Source organism: Lepidochelys kempii, chromosome 3, assembly GCF_965140265.1.
Source record: "Lepidochelys kempii isolate rLepKem1 chromosome 3, rLepKem1.hap2, whole genome shotgun sequence".
Lineage (NCBI taxonomy): Eukaryota > Metazoa > Chordata > Testudines > Cheloniidae > Lepidochelys > Lepidochelys kempii.
In genome coordinates, this window is record NC_133258.1 from 140,993,964 (window position 1) to 141,018,900 (window position 24,937).

The window sequence follows — 24,937 nt, forward strand, 5'->3', positions numbered from 1 at the left end:
ACTCCATGTGGGGAACCTTGTGCACTTTCTCTCCCTCAAACCATCTATTGTGGTATTTTCTGAGAGAGGGGGCGATTTGGGCCTAGGCTGTTTGAACAGGATCAGCTTACTCACAAAGGGCCTGATCATGGCCCAGCTCTGGGGAGCCATACAGAGTTTAAGAGGGAGTAAGATCTCCCCCCCCCCCCCCGCCGTGGCCCTTGTGCAGCCTTTTTGCAGTTACTGCTGCAGGCCTAGGGGTAAATTGAGGGGGCAGGGAATCCTCTAATTCTACCCCCTCTCCCACTCTGCACAAGAATGGTCAGTCTTAACTCCACCCCATAATGTGCCAGCCAGCACAGTAATAGATTATTATCCCCAGGGAGGGAGTCAATGGGGAATAGTGAAGGAATTGTGGTTCTCAGAAGACAGATTCCTTCCCCGAGTTACCCCTCTGGCGGCACAGCTGTGCATCTCCCCTCACACTGGGCTAACAGCAAATGCTTAATCTAACCCTAAATTTTCTTTTTCTTGGCTTTCTGTAGCCTGCCAAACAGCTTGCACATCTCAGTTATGAGGTTTTCAGGGTTCATACTGACCCCAGGGGAATTAGCCTGTCTGAAGAGTCCCCTGGCATTCAAAAAGGGGTTAGCTTATCTGCCTAGGGATATGTTATCCTGTGACTTGCTTCCTCGGGGAGAAATGGAAGAATTCCTCATGATTGCTGGTAAGAGATGTTAGATGCAGAGTCCTTGAATGTTTCTTGTAACACTATATAATCCTCACTTTTATGAAAAGTGGGTCAGTCATAAAATGCGGGCAACCATGCTTTAAGGGTATATCAGCAGTTCTAGGAGAAGCCACATTTTTCCTGGCCACTTCGGTTTAAAATGGATCATTGCATACTTGGACCTGCAGTTTCCACATGAGCGCAGGTGCAGCCCCCAAGGGGGGGGCACATTTCCTCTCCCTGAATGTTTGACTATCCTGTGAATGTTCCTCTTAGAAATGCTGCAGGGCTTATGGTTTCCCCATAGCCTTTACCTTTTTAAACGTAATTGCTCCTCTGCTCAAGAGGCACCTTTATAGGAAACAGGACTCAGCTATAGTCCATGTAATAGGACCTTGTGAGGCAGATTTGATCTGTACTTTGTCTGCCTTGGTATACTGCTTCTCTGTATACTTAAGAGTTCTGTTTCTTCAATGGACAACATAGTTCAGGGGGGCACTGGCAATTTAACAGAACAGAAAGTATAACAAGGCCAAATCAAAACATGCGTCTCCCAAAAGTCTAAGTGATTGAAGAAGCTTCGGGATACACCCTCCTATGTTTGTTAAATTATTTTCTGTGGGGGATTATACTGCTCAAGTGAAGGAGCCAGTGGCAGAGGCTTGATAGGGCAGATTTCCTCTTTGTAATAAAGCTTTGATTGTTGCCAGAAACACCTCCCCCCACCCCCCGCTCCCACAATTCCTATTGAATATTTCTTTTGAAGAGAGGAAGGTTAAAATGTGGACTACAAATGTTCAGGTCCAGGCACAGCCATTGCCCTGCAAATGAAGTTCAAAAGGTAGGGAAAGAATGAGTGCTATTGAGTGAATGGGTGAAAGGAAGAGGGAGGGAGGCCAATTGGCTGAGTAAGTGGTGCGGTTCTTGCCTTTCCCAAGGAAACCATGGAAAGATTAAAAATCCCTTCAAAAATACTGCACCCTAATTTAGGAGATAACATTCTTAGGAGCCAGGAATCAGAGGAAAATGGCTTGGAGTTGAGGTGAATTCAAGGTTACTGGGATGTAAAGCTGGGGGGTAGTGTGCGATTCCCTGCTGCTGTTAGGTATGCCACTTGTACCTCCCTGCACTCCAGGAAGATTCACCCTCATGGAGGGATGGTTACGCTGGGTGAGGGTGGCTTTAATTTGCAGTTGTGGCTCCGCAGAGGCTGAGGGGTGCACTGACTCTGTAGCTGCTGTTGTATAAGGATGTAGGGTGTGACTGCAGAAACCACCGGCCATTCTCCATTTTGGAAGGTGGGGTTCTGGATTGCACATAGTGGCAGGCTGCAGTCAGCACCAGACACTGTGTAATGTGAGTTTTCAGTTCAGGAGCACATGGCCCTTACCTATCAAAGGACTGTATTCTGAGGGGAACTCTTGTCTAGCAGCTACTCCCTTTACACTTGGCTTCTGCATCAATAGTGGATTGTTGTAGCCAAGGACCTCAAGCTGTCATCGTTTAATACGCCGTTGCAGGAGGAAAAAAAATCTAACTTAGTGACCCTGGGTAAAGCCATGGTACTGTAGGCTACGACAATCCCTTCAGCTGCGGCTTCTTGTTATTTAGTCCCAAATTCTTTCCCCCATGAGTTATTATTGCCTAAGTCCAAATGAAAGCCTGGGCTGCCATCTGGCTGTGTTAAGTGGCTTGAGACCGATACATGAAGCAGTGCAAGTTCTTGGTGCTCTGTAGTGCGTGTGGGGGTTTGAAAGGTCACTTCTCCCCCAGTGGCCTCAAATTACAACCCCCATTTTACTTTGATAAATGATGGTCTTTCTGGGAAAAGGGGTTGCTCCTCCTTTTCACTCTGTACCCTGAGGTACCAACTTTATTTTGATAGTTGGGTGAATAGTAGAGTATGGCCCTGTCCTAGACTCTCCTGAACCAATGATTCATGAAGAAAGCCCGTCTGATTTTTGCCACATTAAATTAATATTCAGCTCAAAAGGGCCACGTTGGCTTTAAAATGACCAAACATATCCTGGCTCAACAGCAGGCACTGTCAGAGTTCGGAACAACAGGTACTGTCAGGCCAGGCTTCTTCGGTTACAGCAGGGGGATATCCTTCCTCCCTGTCCCAATTTCACCCAGAACGGTCACTGGAAGAAGAAGCTGGCTCTTTTTATCTTGCCTGCTAGGTTCTGGTTGGCTTCTGCCTGCTCCCAGCCCTTCTACCTGCTGGAGGACCAATCCTTGGTTCTGCTTGCTGCTGATCCAAAGTGGCCTTTTTGGCAGTTCTTGGAGGACTGAACTTGGTGCTTTTCTTCCCAAAATGACACCACCTTTGGGCAGGGCTTTTGCCTTCAATCTCAAAAGGCTCAGTAAGTGGCTTGCACCTGGGGAAAATTGCTTAGATCAAGTCTGAGAGGCAGTCCAATAGTTTGTATACTCCTGAGAAGAAAAGGAGTACTTGTTGCACATTAGAGACTAACCAATTTATTTGAGCATAAGCTTTCATGAGCTAATTGGTTAGTCTATAAGGTGCCACAAGTACTCCTTTTCTTTTTGCGAATACAGACTAACACGGCTGTTACTCTGACTCCTTAGAAGGGCAGTTTTCCCTCTTCTCTCTTCATTTTGCTTCTCCCTTCGAAGCGGAGTATCAACATTTCCTGCGTAGAGCTGAAAAGCAGACATTCGGTTACCTAGGAAGCGAGTAATTGAGGTGTAATTGAAAGTATATTATCAGCCCTGGTCCTGCCATGGTAGAAGTTACTTGCTTTACATATCTCGCTAGGCTTGATTTGTCCAAGGCTGCCATTACATTATTTTGTTTCGCTAAATCATTAATCAGTATTTTTTAAAGTTTTCTTATTTTTAAGCAAGTGAAAAATCAAATAAGGCAAGTTTTTTTTTTTTAAATGAAAACTAAAATGTTTCAGGTTGAATCAGTGACAAAAGATTGGAATTGATTTGAGCAATTAGATTTATTGCATCATGAGTTGTATCTTCAGTGACTGTTCATTCATGGGTCTGGGCAGGATGGAGACATGCGAAGAACAAATATTCCACATTTATACTGCTTTTTGGAGTAGCTCAAAAGGGGAAATGGCTTCATATCTGAAGGGTGAGGGTCAGATTAGAAGTGTCAACAAAGATGTAATCAGAAACCAAGTTTCACACCCAAAAGATTTGAGGGAAACCAAAAGTCTGATTGTATTGTGTTTCACCTAAAAATACTGCCTTGGGCTTTTATGGTAGGTAATACATGCTGTGATTGCTTTTCATTAGTTTTATGAAACATGATGGAGATAAAACAAAAGTAAGGTTACTAAACTTTCTTCCAAAATATTTATGATGCTCATGGTGTATAGGGAGTTTGGGTAAGGTATCCTTTAAATATAACCTCGTTATCTAGTAATCTTTTAGAGTGATCTCTTTTAGAAGAAAGAAAAGGAGTACTTGTGGCACCTTAGAGCGAAACAAATTTATTTGAGCTACAGCTCACTTCATCAGATGCATTCCTTTTAGAAGAAGAATTCCTTTTTTTCTGAAATGCTAAGCCAGACAGGCATTTCCTTAGGGGTTAATATTGGTTATGCTATTTTGAAAGAAAGAATAGATTGCCCAGGAAAAGTAAGTAAGTGTGTGTGTGTGTGTGTGTGTGTCTGAGAGAGAGATTTCTATTATCACCTTCCTGTGGCTAGCAATCTTATCTCTTCCCTGATTAGAAGGATCTCTTGCTGAATACTGCAGATTGTGTCAAATAACCTTCAGTAACAGGTTTTTAGCTTAAATTCAGTATCTCAGACACTGATAGTCTGTGCACCTAATTTGTTAAGTAGTTGCTGAATTTAACTAGATTTAATGGTGACCCCCAAATATTCTGCTTCCCTCCAAAGCAAGGCAAACTTCAGCCATGACATAAGTAATAATATGTGCTTTTTTATAGCACCTTCCAGTTGAAGATGCTTTACAAACATTAATGAATTGCACCCTACTATGTAAATACTATTAACTCCATTCTACAAATGGAGAAACTTAGGTGCCCTGAGGTTTAGTTAATAGGGGTAGGGATAGCCAGCCAGGGTTCTAACATCAAGTTCTGTGGTTAAACTACAAGTCCATGTTTTTTTTCTCCTAAAGTAGAGAATTTAAATCATGATCTATCACCAGCCATTGCTGTTCACTCTGAGGATGTGGCAAAAGAGGAGGTGGAGGAGGTGTCTGATTTTTATAACAGGACAACAAATGGGGCCTGAGGAGCGACATATGTTTTGTCCCACGTTCACTCGGAAGCTTTTGTTGTAGCATGAAAGGCTGCATTGTTCCATGCTTTGTCTTTTGCTGCTGATCGAGGCAGTGATGTGCTGCCAATATTTTAACAAAAGACTTTCTCAAAATGTGTCCTACTGACTTGTGTTAAACCATGAAGTACAAGGAATGCATGTATTCACAGAGGAGAGAGGTGAGAGAATGGGAAAATCTATTAAGGTCTTTTAATCCAGAATGCGCTCTCATAACCAGTCTATAGCAGTCGGACGGCAGCATCACTGAACAGCCTAATGTATATGCTGGGCATACTTTGATAGACTGATTGTGTTGATGCTAGATCACAGGATTTGACTTGGGGTGGGAAGGAAAGGAAATGCTGGAAGGGTTACTGCAGGTGTCTGCCCTGTGAATTTTTGTTTTTTAAATATCTGACACCTCATGTGTTCTAAAGGCAAATTATTTTCTTCTCAAATATATATTTTTAAGTCCCATATATGAATGTCAGACTTGGCAGGGATAAATTAATACCATCTTAAGAAGAGGATGAAGTGCACCAGCGGGCAGGAAATCTGCAGCTCGCTCTGTTTGATACAATAATTTTGACGAGAGTCGTGGGATTCCTCCTACTTACCACTGTAGCCAGGTCAAATGCAATAACGTTAGCTTTAAATCAGTTGTTTATAGATTTCCAGATCTGAATTACCCGTGCCCTTACTCTCATGAATAGTCACCTTGACATCAGTGGGAATGAGTGAGAGTTTTCAAGATTGGTCTCCTAGTCCAGACACAGCAGGCCAGATTCTCAACTGTACTCGAGCCCCTTTTCATGGCTCCTGTGGTATAAAGGGGCCAGAAAGAAGCCCAATTCCCCCAGCTAGCAGCTTCCTGGGTACAAAGTGATCCTGTAGGTGGCATATAGGCAGCCATACTCCAGAGTGTTGGGGGTGTGTGTGCGCTCACCATGGAATGGCCCATATACAGCTGTGGGATGGCACCATAAATTCAAGCCCCTCAAGAAGTGCTTGGATTTACACTGGGGGGCCATTTACATCCCCAGCCAGATACAAAAATTGTGGGGGCTCAAAAGTGGCATGAAGCTGCCTTGGCCCTTCACCACCTTGTGGTGTATATTCTGAGAGGCACAACTCAGAATCTGGCCTGGTGTTCTAGAGTTTTCTCTCCAGTTTCTGGCGGGTAGGTGGGTGGAGCTGGGATTAGCAAACTTCTACACTAGAAATAGAATGCCTGCTCTTGACAGATGTGTAAATATCACCAGCCGTTTACTGCTTTGTGCAACAACTGATGAGAGGGGTGTGTGCGGATAAAGGAAGGAGAACTGTTAACCACAGTCTGTCCTGCAGACTATGGTGATAATCATTACACAGATGTTTCACATATGCAAATTTGAACAGCAGTACCAACCTTTTAGCATGGATAGAGCCCTGGACTGGGACTCAGGAGACGTTTTTTGTTCCTGCCTCTGCAAATGGCCACCTGGGTGAACTTGGGCAAATCAGTTCCCTTCCTGTACCTGTTTCCCCCATCTGTAAACTCGGTATAATGATACTCCTTTGTGTAGTCCTTTGAGATCTATTGATGAAAAATGCTACGTAAGAGCTAGGTGGTAGTAGCAGTATATTGGTACAGTGTTACAAAAAGCTTTACTGAAAATCCTGAAAAATGGGATTAGTGTACACTTGCATAAACAAAATTCCTCTGTACTTCACAAAAGGATATTCATCTCCTCAACTCAACTGTATTTGTCTCCTCTATCCCATCCCCTACATACTAAGATATCATAGAAACTCAGGATTTAATATATTTCTGTTATTTCCAGCTTCTTGTTGAATCCCTTTGATTAATATTTTAGTGTAAGAAAAAGTGACTTGATAAGTAGTGGCTGTTTAAGACCTTTGCTTTTATGTATTAAAAGGCACAAACATGCTACTTGCTGATTCAGTTTCTGTGTGTGTGTGTAGGTGGGGGGACATTCTCTTTTTATGTCTTTTCAAAGTCACCCCATGTCTATCCAGTAAGTATTTGAGCATTTTTTAGTCCTGGTCTTTGGAACATGGGCACACTTCACTGTTTTTAAAAATGGAGTACACAAAAGCCAGTATACAAAATGCCCAATCAAATTTTGAAGAGGCATGAGGTCATACCCTCCAGAAAGCATCCAGAATAGGTTTGATCGTCTTTATTTCTAACATTTTCATTGTTCTATTCATGCTGACAGCTCTGCATTCATATACATCCATGACCTTCCTACTCTGTGTCTCCACAAGTGTGGAGACTGTTTAGCTGCAGTTTATCTACAGATGAGGTGAAGGATATTTTCTGGCTGTCGCAATTTTTGAGACAGTAGAATCAATATTTGTGGCACAGTTGGCTACGAGTGCATGTTGTCAGCCACGCCTTCCTGCTCTTTTGGAGGTCTGTTGTGGCTAAAACAAATATGTTGCACAGGCTGTGAAAATCCTTATCTGGTTCATGGAAGTATGTGGAGAAACTACAATTTCAAATTGCAACTGAGATAACTCAACTCGTCCACTTCTTATCTTTCATCAACTCCATAGCTCCTATGGGAGGATATACCAGCTCCATCTCTTGTTGGCCTTGACTGTTGATTAATGGCAGTCTCCCTGAGTTTAGGTATGTGGGGTGGAGGATCCAAGAGAAGGTTAGGCTTAGATGCGTGCTGCCATCCTCAGCTGATGACCACTCCAGCAGATGACAGTCTAGTTCTGTTGAGTAATTGGGTGAGACAGGGCACAGTTGTGAGGAACTCACTCATTGCCTAGCTGGGTTTGTGAGGGTTGGGAGAAGCATGGGCTGACTGACTATTGTGTGGAACAGTTTTAGATGTCACAAGGAAGGCAGACACTTTATCTCTTCGTAGAGCGCTGGAGAGTAATGTTTGGTTGTAGTGCATGGTAGAAATGCATGAGACATCCTGGAAGCCAAATTAAAACTATTGGTAATAGTGCTACTGAGAGTGCTACTCCTTCCATGCACTAGATCAGCAAGACAGGGTTGGGGGGAGCAATAAGTGGATGAGAAGATTGTGCAGCGCAACCTCTGCTGTCTACACTGGCTCCCCTTGGAATATAAAGTCAAACTCAAGATCCTTATCTTCAAGACATACAATTGGCTGGGCCAAGAATGTCTAAAAAGAAGGCCTAAAGTTGAGGCCTAAAGTCGGGCATAATGGAATCATCCATCCTAAGGATAAATCTTGTTTTGTAATGGGTCAATCCAAGACTGTGGAATGAGCTTCTGCAGGATCTAAGATCTTCCACAGACCTCAGATTTTCCTTTCCAAGTGCAAGGCACATGTCAGCCTCACCTTCAGTAATTAAAATATATAGCACCACAAACACAAAATACATATTAAAAAATCCCTCACTTAATTCCTTCCCCCCCCGCTTCTCCACCCAGGGAGAAAGATAAGACTGCACTGTATAGTTTCTAGTCACATTGTTTAATGTACTTCTAGAAGTGCATTAAGCATACTATGGGATGAGGGTGGCATAAGAACCAGAGTAGAATAGAATAGATGGACATTGGACACTAGAAAACCTTTTGTGGAAGGAAGAAGCTCTACCATAAAGGAAACCAGTTGCTAGCAATAGTTTGGAGGGAACTATTTAAACTATGATTTGGGAGGGGTCTAGCAGTGCAGAGGTGCACTCAGATAGGTATGCAAAAACATGATTGTGTGTGCCACAAGGAAAGAAGAGAAGGGAATTTGTTAAGGACTGGGAGTGTATGAGGTACAATAGAGGATAATGAAGTACTGACATAGGTCCAAGCAAAAGCAGAATTTCAGGCTAGAATCTTAAAATGAAAAATAGTCACACTTGTGCTGGGCTGCTCTGTCAGGGCCTGACTCAGCTTCCACTGAAGTCCAAGGGAGTCTTTCAATTGATTTTAGTGGATCAGGTCCTAGACAAACAGCATCTGTTCTTCATGGCACTTAGAAAAAAATGCTTTTTGTCCTCTGCACGGTTACAGGCATCAACACTCAACCCAGAGAGGTTTGAATGGGACTGAGATTTTACTGGACAGCAGTTCCTCATTTGCCTTGATAGACTTTCCATTTACGTGGTACAGGACATAATGCCAACAGGAGAAAACGATTGCTATAGTGGGACATCAGGAGGGAGAAATCCAATGGTATTGAAAACCCTCTAGGAAAATCAGTGAGAATTAGACTGCGTGACTATAACATTGGTTTCCAAGAGAACTAATAAATAGTTCACTTGGACCCCGAATGACACTTTCCTTCACTTCTCAGATTGTTTGGGTTGTTATAAAAAGAAGTGTCACCAGAAATGCTTGATACTCTAGTGCTGCTTTCTTTAACAAATGCAGATGTATATTTTTCTTTAATAATAAATATCTTGTTACATTTCTAATTTGAGCCCATCATCCAATTCACATTTGCCCTGAATAAAATGTAGGTTCTCAGTACCAGTACAGTACTTGCTGATCTTTGTGGTTGTTTTCTCTAATAAATAAGCATTGGCTAATGTCTTGTGCCCTGCTGTGCTGAAACTGAGCAAGGATAATGGTTTACACTTTCCCCTCCAAATGGAAGGAAGACCACAGACATAATTGAAACGTACGATGTCAGGGGGTAATCATTTAGCGCATTACTTTTAATGAAAATGAGGTGAGGACCGATACAGAATGCTGCAAAACAGCACCATGGAAGCAATAAGCTCATTCACTGAGCCGCAAAAGTGTGGCACATGTACCACTCCTCTTCCATCCCTCCTACCCCCAAAAGTTAGATCACATTGCAGAGGAGTGAGACAGCAGGCTACATCTAACGAGCCTTCTCCTTCTTTCTGTCCTCAGATCTCCCAGCTGATGACAGAGACTGGTCGAGAGGGACTGACTGAAGCAGTGCTGAACCGCTACAATGCAGATAAACCCTCCTTGTACAGCTTCCCTGGTTCCCAGAGCACCTATGTCTCCAGTGAAACTTCAACCGGCACCTCAGTGGCGGCCTCCTTTTTTGCCAGGTAAGAGAGACTTTTCACCTGTTCTCCACAGCAATTTGGAATGCCTGGATCCAGCTTAGGTGTGTTGAAAGGGCTGGTGTCAGTGCAACAGAAAAGGGATGGTTTGAGTACCCTTCTGCACTGGAGTTCTGAGCTGAATAATTGGGATTCAGGCTGTACAGTAGGTTTTTGTATATGCCCCATGTACTGTTGCTGTATGAACACTTATTTGTTAAAAGATGAAATGGGATTAATATATTCCTCCCTGTTTGTATTGGACCATAGAATCTGAGTGACCAAAATGGCCTGTGTGAATGTGGGTGGCATGATGGAATAGAAGATCTCAGCAGCATACCATAGGATTCTTGGGAATAGCAAATATTGATGTATGTTGCCAATGTGATCTATATATATATTTATTTCCACATTTCGCCAAAGGAAATGGATGCTGGATTAAACATTTAAAAAACATTTAGGGCCAGATCCTAAGATGGTGTAAATCAGCATAGCTCCATTGACTCTATTGACTTACCCTTAGAGAGGATCTGGTCCTCCATTTATTAAATGTCTTACAAAAGTCAAACACAGATAAATTTTAAACATATATGTAGTTAGCCACAGCTGAAATTTGTGTTGCCAACTCTAAGCATCCACCTCTTTTCAACAGAGACACACTTCTTGAATCCCTGGAGGTCCAGCTGTTATTAATGCCATATGATTCTCTTTCTTTTTAAGGGGAAAAATATTTCAGATTTCTGAACTTTGAAAACACTAGAGGTGGAAAAAGAAGAAATTCCCTTTACTTGATTTGTTCCTTCCCATGATGAGGGCTGTACATATTGAGCCAATCTCACTCAATACATTTCATTTATGACAAAAGTTGGATTAAAAACAGCATTTAATAGGAACCATTGCCGACTCCATTTACCTCAGAACTGGGAAAGCTCTTCCACTTTCCCATTATAAATGTGGTGCTGCAAAGCTGAGCATGGCAGGATGACAGTGGTCCTGCTTTGCTGTCATTTTCTACTTAATCACAGGCAATTTCAGCGAGATTTGCCGAGCCTTCTTGCATGGTAATATCCAACTGGAGTGCAGATTTGGATCAGCAATTATTTTAGTAGGACTGACTTAAGTAGATTTATGAAGATGATTTGCCCCATTTGCTAAGTGTTCACTGACTGTTCAAGTAGAGAGGATTTATTTTCTCCAAGTAAATTTCAGTGAAATGCAGGAAATTAATGAAACCCATTCAAAACCCATAGTGCAAATCATAGCATTTAAAGTGGAGCCAGTGGAAAGTTCTTGCTAGTCTCCAGTTATGATGTGAACTTTTGGATAGGATCTGCTTGTAAGCCAGAAATCACAGAGATCCCACATCTTTTTGTTGTCTCTTGTTTTTAAAAAAAAGCGCACGTTGCATGACAAAAGTGGACCCATATTTGAATACTATATAAAGACATAATATCTTCACACCATAAAGCAGTCCTGTTCTGGGCTTCCGGTTGTATCATATGGAATGATGGCTAAGACATCAACCTAAACCAAGCACACTTTGCTTTACTTATAATAAGGGGAATCCACTGCTCATGTTTTCAGAGTGTAGGGGACTGATTCTCCCCTGCCTTGCACATGGTGTGGTCATTTACACCTGGATAAAATGGGTCTAAGAAGCTGCCATTAGAATGATAGCATTTTACCTCTTCCCTGCACTTTGCACAGGTGTAAATGATTATAAGGGGCAAGGCAGTGAAAAATCAGACCCACTGGTGTGCTGCAGCATGATGAGATGAAGTAGCCAGAATGCCAAGCCTTCTGTTTCCTGTTTAAAGGTGGAGCCTGGACAGAGCAGTAATTATCCACTGTGGTCAGTTTATTTGACATATTTTACTGTACAGACAACAGTAAATTCAAGAACTGCCTGGGCAATTTCCTAATTTGAGTCTGGAGAGTAAAGGAGCTCTGTAGAAGCTGCTTTTTTTATAATCTAAGTAAAGACCTATAGTATTTACCCCAAATAGATAAAACACATCTCTGACTGAATACACCCCTGTATTCACACCTCACTATTGTAATATTGTATTAATCTTTGTACAGCATGTGCCTTGTCAGGTATAATTTGAAAAGGAATAGCTCACTGATCAATAATATCCTGGTGAAATGTACATAGCAATATTTATATGTAAAGTTATGAATGTAACTGAAATCATGACTGAAATGTGTTTACCAGACAAGTCAGGGGAGGAGGTAAACCTAGCAAACAACAACATGGAACCTCTCTCACCATGAGACTCCATGTCTCTCTCCTCATAGTGGGAAGGAACTTTATCTCGGGGTAACTCTCAGGAAAGTGCATTTCAAAGGGTGACTGGACTACAAAAGAGAGGGCCAAAAACACCTCAGAGAGTCTTTTTCTCTCCCCCATCTCTCTTTCGCCTAAGATGACAAAGGAACCAGCCCTTTGATTTTTGGATTGTGGGGAAGGAGGGAAAGAATCCTGGCTGGAGAATTTGGTCAGCCCTGTTTCCAGGAACATGTGGTGAAGATTTTCCCTTGAACCGAGTCTAGTTTAAGTTTTAGCTACTAGAAGGTGTTTTATCTTTATTTCTCCTGTAACCATTTCTGACTTTAATACCTTGTAGTTGTACTCACTTAAAATCTATTTCTTTGTAGTTAAATAAACTTGTTTTATTCTTTAAGCACAACACTGGATCAGTTCTGATTAAACTGACCTGTTCGGTAACTCCAGCTAAAGTAGCAGGCTGTTGAATATTGATCCCTTTCAAGGTAACAGACCTATACTATCTGAATTGTGCAGAAGAGGGCTGGACAGTGCAGACCACATGTTTGGGAGAAAATTTGGGACTGGCTGTGTGTTGGGTCACCCTGCAAGTAGTAACCAAGGCTGGTGGAAGCCAGAGTGTGGCTGGTGTTGCTGACAGGCTGCTGGGGTCATTGTTTCTAGACCAGCACTGCAGCTATACACAGATGCTCAGGGTGTGATCTACAAGCTGTTTGTGAGCAGCCCCGGTTGGAGTTAAAGCAGCAAAGCATTGTGAGGCACCCAAGGTTACAGGTCACGTGGTGACACAACCGCTCACTAGTCTGGATTGCATACTGGAATGTGACAACATCTCAAGGGATACTTGGATGTAAAGACTCATCCCTTGGAGGTGAAACAAATGACTGAAATGCTTTAGGATGAAGCACACACCAGGTTAAGAACTTTTGACTGTGAAGTTTCTTGAAATTCAGGTAGAAACAAAGTGTAGCAGTGTTGGAGCAGGCTGAGAACAGCTGAGCTCTTATTTTTTCTGATCTTCTTAAGCAGCACTTATTATGACAGTGATATTCACTAACTTTAGCCTAGGGCCAACTGCTAGCCTTGGGGACTCCTCTGAAGACTGCAATGACTCTTGGACTTCTGACAAGCCTGGAGAGCTGTCAGTCATCGAACATGAGCCATCCCAGTGCTCATGTTAGATCCAAAATTGCCATGGGCGAGTTTGTGAATATTCTATAGTAACGAAAAATGAAAATTGCCAAAAGGACTGTGCTGGCAAACTTAGGAAATACCAGATAATGCAGATATAAATAACACATTCCAAACACCAAACAATGGTCTTGGTTGAGGGGCTGAATTTAGTCAGAGGTACTATTTGGATGCTAGCACCAAACCGACCAAACATCCTTCATTTTAAGGGAGATCACTAATTTTAATCTCAGTTACCTGTGTTCCATGCAAATTAGGTGTCTCTTCACAACTTACTGTTACTTCCCTTGTGATGTAAATAACTTTTAATGAAACTGAGGTTCTAAGAAGAGTTGTTTATACTAAAAGAATCAATCCCACAGCATTTTAGATTTCCTGCATGAATAATTTTTTTTTTTTTGGTCACTCATTTCGGGTCTTTGTCACATGCTGCATCTCACATGTGGGCCATGCATGGTGGGTTGAAAGATGGGGTTAGCATCAACCTCCTACTGGGCCCTGGATGCAGGACAATGTCAGCACCAACTGGGGCAGCGGAACATGCCAGTGCTGCCTCCTCAAAAACAAGCAGGAGGAAAACCACCTCCTAGTGTTGGCCTCTCTGGTCTCTTCGTGGAGTTTCCAGCAGGCCAAAGGAGCATGACTGTGCTAAGCATCAATAAGTACCAAGCAAGACCAATCTGTTAGGACCAGCCTCCCTAGCCCTTCTGTCGCCCATTGACTTCTGTGGGAATTGAGCTGGGCCTATGATTAGGGCAGGAGGGAAACTTCTGAGATTAATCTTTGTTCTCTTTCAGACAGAAGGCTTTATATGCTCATCTGGCCTTCCCTGCTCTGCGTTATATATCCAAGCTTTACATGTAGAGCTGTAGGCAACCTTGCTAGTCATTCAAAATGTTAAGGGAACAGCAAGGATGGTACCAGTGAGGCATGGTACCAGAATCTTCCGGTGGTCCTCCCAGCATTAGTCTGTCACCAGTATCCCAATCCAGCTCCTCATTTGCCATATTTGCACTGGGTGGGTTGCTCCTGTGTGAGGGACCGACCCTCCTGGTTTTTCAGGAGGAGAGTAAAAGCATGAATGCCAGTTTCTCTTGAGATGTGAAAAACTGTAACAGTTTAGCTGTTTTTGTGGTTGTAAAGGTTGTTTTCTGTCACTAGCCAGGAAATATAATAGTGTCTTGAGCAATAGCAAGCTCATTCTGAAACCTGATATCACTGTATTCGGATTATTTGAGTCTGACCGGAGAGCAGGGACTCTTGAAAGTGGCCTGAAAATGTGTCTTGGGGTTCATTTTCTATGCCTTTCCAAGGTTTGAGGAACAGCCAGAGGCTACACACCACTGCACTCACAGATGCGTCAGGAAATGTTTTTCAGTTAAAATACAGAGATGTCCAAATTTTTGAAATATTTATTATTTTGGGAGGAAACGATAATAAAACCCCTAGCTTCACACGTAACAGACGTGCAGCTACTCAGCATGGGACGTGCTCCAGTTACAACTGCCTCCTCTCTTGGAAAAACTGCTCGTAACCCTTTCTCTCACATGCACTCTGCATGGCTCTCTGGTTTGACAGGTTGGGGAGGAACTGATGCAGTGGTGTGTTGAAAGGGGCTACTGGGGAATGCCGCCTTAAACTTCTGCCACCACATCGAAGGGGGAGTTGGAACAATTTCCCTTCTGCTATTGAAATCCATTCCCATTCTATACGGCTACACTTTACATCAGGTATGTGGAGCTTAAGGGAGGAAGTATTGGACAGATCCCCCTCTTAAAATATCCATTGAGCTGTTATTCAAAAAGCACTAGGTACAGCTCAGAAGGTCATCTTCATTCTGAGCACTAGTACTGAGTGTATTTGTTAGACACACAAATGATGATGATACTCATGCTCTGCTTTTAGCATTGTCAACTCTTGGTGATTTTATGACAAGTTTCATGATATGTGGTGGTTTTTCTTAACGCTGCGATGTGATTATGTGATAATTGCAGCTTTCACTGAAGGGGGCTGTTAGGAGGCTTATTCCTTCACCCACTTACTTCCCTGGTCCTTCTCGCATGAACAGAGAGCAACAATACCCGAAGTCCAAAGGTGCAAACAATTCAATGTTTATTGGGGTGAACTTCCAGCAAGCATGATTTCAGTTTCCTTTCTTAGTTCCCCCTTCCCAGCTCTGACACCTGTGCCCTGGTTCCCATTCCTGCCCTTAGCCAAACAAGATTCCAATTTCCCCACCCCCATTCCCTGTTCCCATTCTCCCCCCTCACTTCCTGATTGACTGCAGACTATATAGTAAAACTTGAGTTCTGCTTTGCTATACCTTAACTAATCATTTTCCTGAAATGTAACTAACCAATCCTAACATGTTGTAACATGATTATATAACCAATTCTATCCCACCACCTTAATTAGTTTACACCCAGCAAAATTAATTATACAGCAGACAGGAACAATCACAGAACCAGACAGAGATTATACAGACAAACAATAGCAAAGTGGGAACTATAATGACAAAACAATACAGAAGTGAGGATTTCACATCCCAGCTATTGATAAGTGAGTTCTTGCCAGACAGAATGCTATCAAACTAAGTTTTCTTTTACATTTTCTAGGCACTTCCTTTTCTCTGGAGGTGATAGGCATTATCAGGACAGGATTGTATTCCTAACAGCCCAATAGCACCTTACTTCAATGTGACTAGGTTGGAATGTGAGGATGTGACCAGTCGCTTCCCAGCTTATGGCTGCCTCTGTTGCTTAGCCAAAGGCCTTAGCCTAAGAACAGGGCCTCAGACTGTCACAGTAGGAGAAGGACCTTACACCAGCAGACAGTGATTTTGATTCTTTCTTTTATACCTCTATAACTAACCAAGTGATAAGAATACACCTAAATTCTTAGAGTATGGGCCTTTACAGACAGGCCTGAATATCTATATCCTAACAGGGGCGGGGGAAATTATGTTTCTTGCCTTCCTGCTTGTGGAGAAAAGCCTGAAAATATGAACCCTAAAGCCTCAAAAACCAGAAGGCAAATAAAAAGAACCCAGTGTTTATTAATTTTAAAATGTTGTGATTTGTAAGACAACCACCATGATTTTGGGGGTCCTGACTCAGGATTTTGAATGTCTGTGTTCGGTAATACTGTGGTCTGTGGAGCTCACATGCGTACTCTTCCCCATATGCTGCAAGAGGGTGTTTGCCACTAGCAAATGTGAAACTGAAACAGAAGAAAAGGAGTACTTGTGGCACCTTAGAGACTAACAAATTTATTGGAGCATAAGCTTTCGTGAGCTACAGCTCACTTCATCAGATGCATGCAGTGGAAAATACAGTAGGAGGATTTTATATACACAGAAAACATGAAATAACGGGTGTTAGCATGCACACTGTAATGAGCGTGATCAGCTAAGGTGAGCTATTACCAGCAGGAGAGAAAAAAAAAAACCCTTTTGTAGTGATAATCAAGGTGGGCCATTTCCAGCAGTTGACAAGAACGTGTGAGGAACAGTAGGGGGAAAAATAAACATGGGGAAATAGTTTTTCTTTGTGAAATGACACATCCACTCCCAGTCTTTATTCAAGCCTAATTTAATAGTGTCCAGTTTGCAAATTAATTCCAATTTAGCAGTCTCTAGTCGGAGTCTGTTTTTGAAGAGAGAGTTGCCTTGGCAGTAAGCATCTGCATGAGTGAAAAGGAAGGGGAGAAAGAATGGGCCAGAGTATGTTTGTTCATGTTACTTTTGGGTCAGCAGCACACTCTCCATTGTTAGGAAAAGACTGAGTATAAGGTCAGCAGAAACTCCTTATCCAATTCTGTATATGCTGTTAGAGACTCGCATTTTTTGAAATTGGCTAATTGCAGATCGTTCAGGTTGACAGTACCTCTTTAAACTGTTTTGAGGCTTGGTTTAGATGCACCCTTTGCTGACAGCTATTTCAAGCAATGTTTCAGTTTCCTGGTGGACACAAGGCTTTAAAAGTATCAAATGCCAAAAGAAAGTGCCAACCTCAACAACTTTGAGGGGAATTATTTTTTGAGGCTTAGATGAATACATGTTTTGGTTTCTTGCTGTCCAAACTATGCAGTTCCTAACAGAATTCTCTTTCATTCATTGACCAAGCTATATCTAACGGTTACATTGTGGGTTGTATTTTGGGCATCTGAAGAAATACGTGTTAACAAATGCGGCCAGTGTTTGCACTCTCCTCTCCTTAACACATCGCGCGCACACTGTGAAAAATGGGGACTACTAGGATTAAAAACCCATAAACAGTCTGTCAGTGGGAGTGTTGGCAGCAAGTTAAAAACTTCTGTAAATCATTTCCACAGATATTTCTACTTTAAAGCTTGAGCAGGGAGAGCTGCAATCACAATGATCTCAGTCAGCCTGAAAAGTTATGGGTTACATTTTTAAAAGTGGCCTCTAATTTTGGGTGCCTTGGGTTTTGGATTTAGGGGCTGATTTTTCAGAGGTGATGAGCACCTGTAGTACCCTTTGACTTAACAGGGAGTTGTGTGTTCTCTGCATCTCAATCTCAGGCCGTGGGCATGGAGCATTAGAGGCCAATTTTGAAAATAAGTGCTTATGAGCGAGGCTGTCTCCTGTGCTGAGACCCACTTGACGCAGCAGGAATGGGGCATCTGTGGCCATCAGAGAGCCAGTCACAGTTTCTTGATTCTTGCTACCCTGGCTCTGACATGAATTTAAGCAGCCTAGAGGCTGCTGTAATTGCAGAAAGGTGGCAGTGTACCTTAGGTGACCATACACCAGCTGTACTCTGGTCTACTGGAGTTGTACTCCTCCCACCACCCACCTCCTTTCCCATTATGCACTGAGCTTCTTTCTGTATGCCCTGTATTCTGGAGTGGCTGGTGACTGGTGCAGAACCTAGTTCCACTGGCTGTATGCCATTGTAGCCTCTCCTCCGGGAGAATTCTCAAGGCTAGATTCCTGCCCCTGTGCACAGTAATTTGAAAAGGAGAGCTGAAATGACAGAGGAACTTCCTGAAAAATGTGAATGATGGTGTCTTTGGGATGGTAGGATTATTCTATGAAAACGAAATATCTTCTCATCAGAAGGACTGGTAAGCAGAGCTGTGTGAAGCTGGGGAGAAAATAAATGAAAATTCACACATTTCCCACCATTTTATTGTGTGGGATTGCAGGCTGCCAACATTTTGTGAACCCTTGAGTGATTGAAATGCTTTGCATTGAAGTATAGGAGACAAAAACGTAACCAAGAAATTCCCATTTGACAGGATCAAAACGTTACATGAGAACATCATAATTCCAGCAAAACTGCCTGTTTGGTTTCCTGCCAATTTACCTAGTGCCCGGGGATCCCTAGGCTATGTTGTGAGCTACCAGCTGCCTGGCTCAGAAGCCCCCTGATCTGCCCAGGTGCTCTTCTGGTGGGATGCTGGGCTGACTGGCCCCCAAGATACCTGGCTTCCCAGGCACTCTGGGATGCTCCACTCCCTGGGCTTCATAGTTTCATAGAGTTTAAAGCCAGAAGGGGCCATTAAATCTTCTCGTCTGACCTCCTGTATCACACAGGTCATTATATTTCATGCTGTTACCCTGTATTGAGCCCAATAACTTGTTTGGCTAAAGCACATCCTCCAGAAAGGCATCTAGTCTTGGTTTGAAACAATGAAGAGATGGAGAATCCACCACTTCCCTTGGTAGTTTGTTCCGGTGGTTGATCACCCTCCCTGTTAATCATTTGTGCTTAATTGCCAATTTGAATTTGTCTGGCTTTAGCTTCTAGCCATTGGTTCTTGGTATGCCTTTCTCTGTTAGATTAGAGAGCCCTTTTGTACCCAGTATTTCCTCTCTGTGAAGGTATTTATACGGTACCGGTAAGTGTCTGGAGTTACTTTCACCCCTGCTCCTAGGATACACACCTCCTAAGTCTCTCTCTCTTTCTGAGGCATTATCTCCAGCCCTCAAATAATTTTTGTGGCTCATCTCTACACCCTTTCCAGTTTTTCAGTGTCCGTTTTAAATAGTGGACACCAGAACTACATGCAATATTCCTATATAGATTTTAACTAATGCCATATACACAGATAAAATCACCTGCTCCTCTTACTCATTACTCCCCTGTTTATAGATCTGAGGATTGCATAAGCCCATTTCGCCACAGCAATGCATTGGGAGCTTATGCTGAGGTGCTCCTCCATGGCCTCCGTTCCTTGTTCCTAGATGTAGCACTTTGTTTTAATAGAGGCAAATGCACATTTTGGTTTGAATGGGCCCAGCTCACCAAGTGATCCAGATTGCTCTGTCTGACTGCCCTGTTGTCCTCATTATTTACCACTCCATCAAAGTGGCATCCACAAATTTAATCAACAGTAATTTTATATTTACTTCCATATCATTGAAGAGAACGTTGAATAATCAGGCCTCGTACCAATCCTTGTGGAACCCCACTTGTAACACTCCCCTTTACTGACGAATCCCAGTTGACAACTACTTTTTTGAGGCCTGTCAGTTAACCAGTTCTTAATCCATTTAATATTTGCTCTATTGATATTTTATAGTGATAATTTTTTAATCAGAACGTTATGTGTACTAAGTCAAACACCATGCAAAAAGTCTATGTATGTATGACCTACAGTTACCTTTATCAACCAAACTTGTAATCTAATTAAAGAATAAAATCAGGTTTGTTTGACAAGACATGGTTATAAACCATGTTGACTGATATTAATTATATTCCTATTCTTTATCTGCTGAATCCAATATCGGCTTTTCCATTATTATATTATTTGACATTTGCTAGGCAGGGCAAAACCCGCCTAAAGTTCCCAGGTCATCCGGCTTACCTTTTTTGAATATTGGCACAATATTAGCAGTCTTGTGGAATTTTCCTGGTATTCCAAGGTTTATTAAAAATTAACATTAGTAGGCTGGAGATTTCCTAAGCCAACTCCTTTAGGACTCTTGAGTGCAAGTTATCCAGGCATGTCCATTTAAAATATTTACCCCTAGTAGATGTGATATAACCTCCTCCTCAGCTACTAATGGACTGAAACATATTTCATCATCCTAATATACTATGAATAAATCATCCTGCTTTCCAAATACAGAACAGAAATATTTATTGAATATTTCTTCCTTTTCTGCATCATTATAAATAATTTTACCATCTCCATCCAGTAATGTGTCTCTATCATTGATAAGATTTCTGTTGTTTTTAATATACTTTAAAAAACCAAACAAATCCTCCTCCCCCTCCTTGTTGTTGTCCTTAGCCCTGCCAACCATGGAATTTCCCCTGTTGTCTTTAACTCTCCTTACCAATTTTCTGCACTTCCTAACCTCTCGTGTATATCAATTGCTATCTCTTCTCTCCCCACCCTTTGCCATTTGTTATATATTGCCTTTTTATTTCTAATGGCTGCCTTCACTCTGCCAGTGAATCAAGACGGGCTTTTAGCCAAAGTTTTCCTCTTTCTTAATTGTGGAATTATGGCTTTTTGGCATCTAATAGACTCTTCTTAAAGAACTCCCACTTTTCATTCACATTTTTCTGTCTAATTTTTTTCCTCCCAATCAACTTCACTCATAATTTTCCTCAGCTTTGAGAAACTAGCCTTTTTAAAGCACTAAGTATATGTATTACTGGTTGGGCCTATCCTGTGCTTGCCCATATTGCATGTAATCGGGTCATAAACACTGGTCTGGAGGCAACTGCCAACTAGTAGTCCAGTGATGAATCCATCTTTATTCATCATAATGAGGTCCAAAATAGAGTAACCTCATTGTTGGGTGCACTCCCTTTTGTGTTAGAAAATTATCTAATGACGTTTTACTACTGGTTGCATGAGTTCTCCTGGATATATCTCCCAAACTAAGTCCACATAACAACAAAATTTTTCTTTTGCACACAATACAGATCTGGTTGGACTCTGTGGTCTCTAACAGACACCCCCCCCCCCACCAGTCCCCTTGCTGGGCATTTAGTTAGCACATTGATCCATGTGCACTCAAGATCCTGCGCTTCTGAGTAACCTCCCCCTGACCTTTTTTTACCCACTATGTTCTTCCTAAACAGGATATAGCCTCTGATTTTAAAATTCCAATCATGGAAATCATCCCACCAGGTTACAATAATGCAATTTTTAAAAATTTTATCTTCTTAGTGAGAAGTGGACTGTCCAACTCTGTGGGATACCCATCTGGTGAGTTCCTAGCTGCCCAGCTCTCCAGGCTGCATATCTGGCAGGCACATAGGCTACACATTTCTCCGGGAAGCCTGTCTCTTCCCCCTCCCCCAACAGGCAGTTGCGTAGCTCAGGAGCCAGCCTGGAGCTAACCAGAAATTTTCCAAAAAAATCAATTTCAGTTTCTCCAAAATGTAATTCTTCTAAAAATTTCCATTCCATGAAAAAATTTGCATTTCTAACTTTTCATTCCAATTTGGAACAAACTAACTACCCCATAAATAAAAAATTAAAAACTGGGAAATGCCAAATCTTCTACAGGATGGAAATTCTGGTTTCTGTATGTGTCTACAAGAAGCCTCCTTGCTCTGTTTCTAGTCCAGGTTTGCAGATTCAGCAGGTGGAATTTTCAAAATCTATGTAGGCCTTGAACTAGCTCTGCTCGCATTAAAGTCAATGCATTAAAGTAAAATTTGTCACTGACTTCAGTGGGAACAGAGCTAGGCCGTCAGCTAACAAGTTTAGTACAAAGTTCTGATAAGCAGACAAAATTTTGGGTGTTTATCTGAATGAAACCATGAAATCTTTTGAAGTTCATCCACCATTACTAACAATAACTCAAGAAAAGGAAAACATATTTAAGTGCTAGTCAAAAATCTAGTTGTGATACTTAACCTGGCTTCCTGCTAGAAAGATAAACAAATAGTTTGGTCTTCCATGCTAAATTAGGACATTGTATATTGGCAGCAGATGACTAGAATTTGTTTACAAATTAAAATAGTAGATTATGGTCCTTGCCTTCCAGAAAGAATTTTCAAAGTGGGGCCGGGCAAGGCAGAAAATGAAAAAAACTACTCCTCTGTTTGTTTATTTTATCCTGATAGTATAATAATGCTGTACTCGGAGTGACATGCAGTCTGTTTAGGTCCCAAATTTATACATTACTTAGAGGAAGGTAACCCCCCTGCATGTTCCAGAGATCAAAATAATCCTGTAGGAATGCATAGAATTTACCTTAATGTAATGAATATATATTTCTGGACTGAACATAGTCACAGGGTCCCTTTAACAGTAATTTATTTAGAAAATGATTCATTATATAGTGTAACAGACATTTATCCAGGAACGAGTTATTGACCATTGAGCAGCAAAATTAAAGTTCCAATCCATGACAGGTATGTTAGTCAGATATGAGTGGGATTGAAACATGCTGCGCCTGCTTTTGGGAAACGCCTGAAGGGATGTATGCATCCTATGAAGTGAGCTGTAGCTCACGAAAGCTTATGCTCAAATAAATTTGTTAGTCTCTAAGATGCCACAAGTCCTCCTTTTCTTTTTGCGGATACAGACTAACAAGGCTGCTACTCTGAAACCTGAAGGGACTATGATTCTTGATTTTTGCACCTGCCACAGTATCAGACCTACGTTTATTAACAATAAAAGGAATAATAAGTCTAAATGTATGAGTGAAATGGTTAAAATACAAGCTAGTTTGATTTAGGGTTTTCCCATGTAACTATGTCCACAGTGCTGCTGCGTGTTGATACTGATGTTGCCATTAGAAAAACTGATTCCCTCCATTTTCTTTTGACAGCTGTGAGACTTTCTATTGCTGCCCAATGGCATAATTCCCAAATTCCTCGTATGAGCAACTGGTTCAATAGACTGTGGGACACTCTTAATAAGAAGAAAACACAGCCTGGCTACCTGGGCGTCATTTATTGTATTTACTGCCTCTAATACACATGCCTCAAAGCCAGAAAGGTTACTTTCCTCTCACCCATGTTGAGAATTTGTTGTTTAGTTACAGCCTTTGCTTTTGTCTGTGTGAATTGTTATTGTTCACAACTTTGTTGTTTTTTCAAATTTGTGCATTTTAATTTCACATATAAATGAAGTCAGTGGAGTTGCCTCTGGAAGGCATTTGTCCCACTAATTTTAATATGCTGGTATGCTTTTTTTTTCAGTTGAAAAAACTGCACTTGAGGAGGGAATGTTTTCTTACATGCTTTTTCTGATGTACATATCCGTGAAAAGGTTTAGTTCTCAGCATCGGGGAACTCTGGCAGATAGTGAGCAAATATTGCCTGTCTCCCCAAGACCTCAGTCAATAACTTAAATGTTTTCCTACCTGATTATACTACAATGCAAAAGGTAACTCAAATATCTGTTTAATCTACTGAATGTCTTTGTGCACTGCGTGGTAGAAGCTCTGGGTCTTGTGTACCTCCTATCAATAAGAAAGAGTAGCCTAAACACATTCTAGCTTCTGTACTTAGCAATGAGCTTTGCTCCTCATTTCTGAAATGTAAGGTCCATAGTTTAAATTTTATTCTGTATATTAGTCCCTCATCAGTTGCTGTTATTACAGTTAAGAGGCTCAGAGGCATAAGCATAGATGACCAAATTTATCTCTGCTACAACTCCTGTGCCAGAATTAACATAAGCATAGTTTGTATATAAAAGCAATATCTGATTGCAAAAAGAGGCCTTCAGAGATCATTAATCTTTCAACAAAACCACAGTCTTTGTGATTTGCTAAACAATGGTTGATTTTTCAGGGACTTGTGCTCCTAAATCCCTTAGATATTTTTGACCGTTCTACCCTAGAGCAGTGGTTCTCAAACTCTTTTTATCACGGACCACTTGAAAATTGGTGAGGGTCTCAGTGGACCACTTAATGATCTTTCCAAATGTTGTTTGTACTGTTAGCTAACTATTGTAAAGCGCTTTGGATAAAAGTGCTATATAAAAAACCTTAATAATTAATATTTTTTGTTCTACAAATAAAAGCACACAACTCGTATTTTAATATCAGAAGTCTTACCTTTCTAATGCGATGGCTGTGCCCTCTCTCCCCCGCTGCAGCAGCCCCCAAGTGGGGGCTGCGAAGGAGTGGGGTCTCTCCCTCTCTCCACCACCGCGGCAGCCCCCTAGCTGTGACTGGGAAGGAGGGCCATATCTCCCCGGCAGCCGCAGCCCTGGAGCTGGGGAAAGTCACCTCTTTCTCTGGCCCTGCACATCCCAAATTCCCCCCACCTGCTCTTTTCACCCCATTGCCCTCACCCACCTACCCGCTATTCCCCCCAAGGCCACCACCTTACCTTACATGTGCATCTTCTCCAGGGTCCAGGCACCCTGGAGAATTTAATTAGTGGAGCCATGCCTGTGCAGCTCATGCACCACTGGTGGTCAATGGACCACAGTTTGAGAACCTCTGCACTCACCAGATGCTCTAGGGCAATCTCCGTGCTCCCCATCCCTGTTACCCTCCATTCACCATGCTAAGGC

The 24,937-nt window shown here is 42.0% G+C and overlaps 1 protein-coding gene across 3 annotated transcripts in view; it reads left to right on the forward strand.

The window, feature by feature from the left end:
* The window catches only part of KIF26B (kinesin family member 26B), a 420,929-nt gene that overhangs the window by 163,715 nt on the left and 232,277 nt on the right, over positions 1–24,937 (forward strand). For all 3 annotated transcript variants that reach the window (XR_012158167.1, XM_073338289.1, XM_073338290.1), the window contains one exon: positions 9,833–9,999. Coding sequence is in view for 2 of the 3 variants with exons in the window: in XM_073338289.1 (XP_073194390.1) it covers positions 9,833–9,999 (167 nt within the window). In the remaining variant the exon portion in view is untranslated. The remainder of the gene's footprint in view (positions 1–9,832; positions 10,000–24,937) is intronic.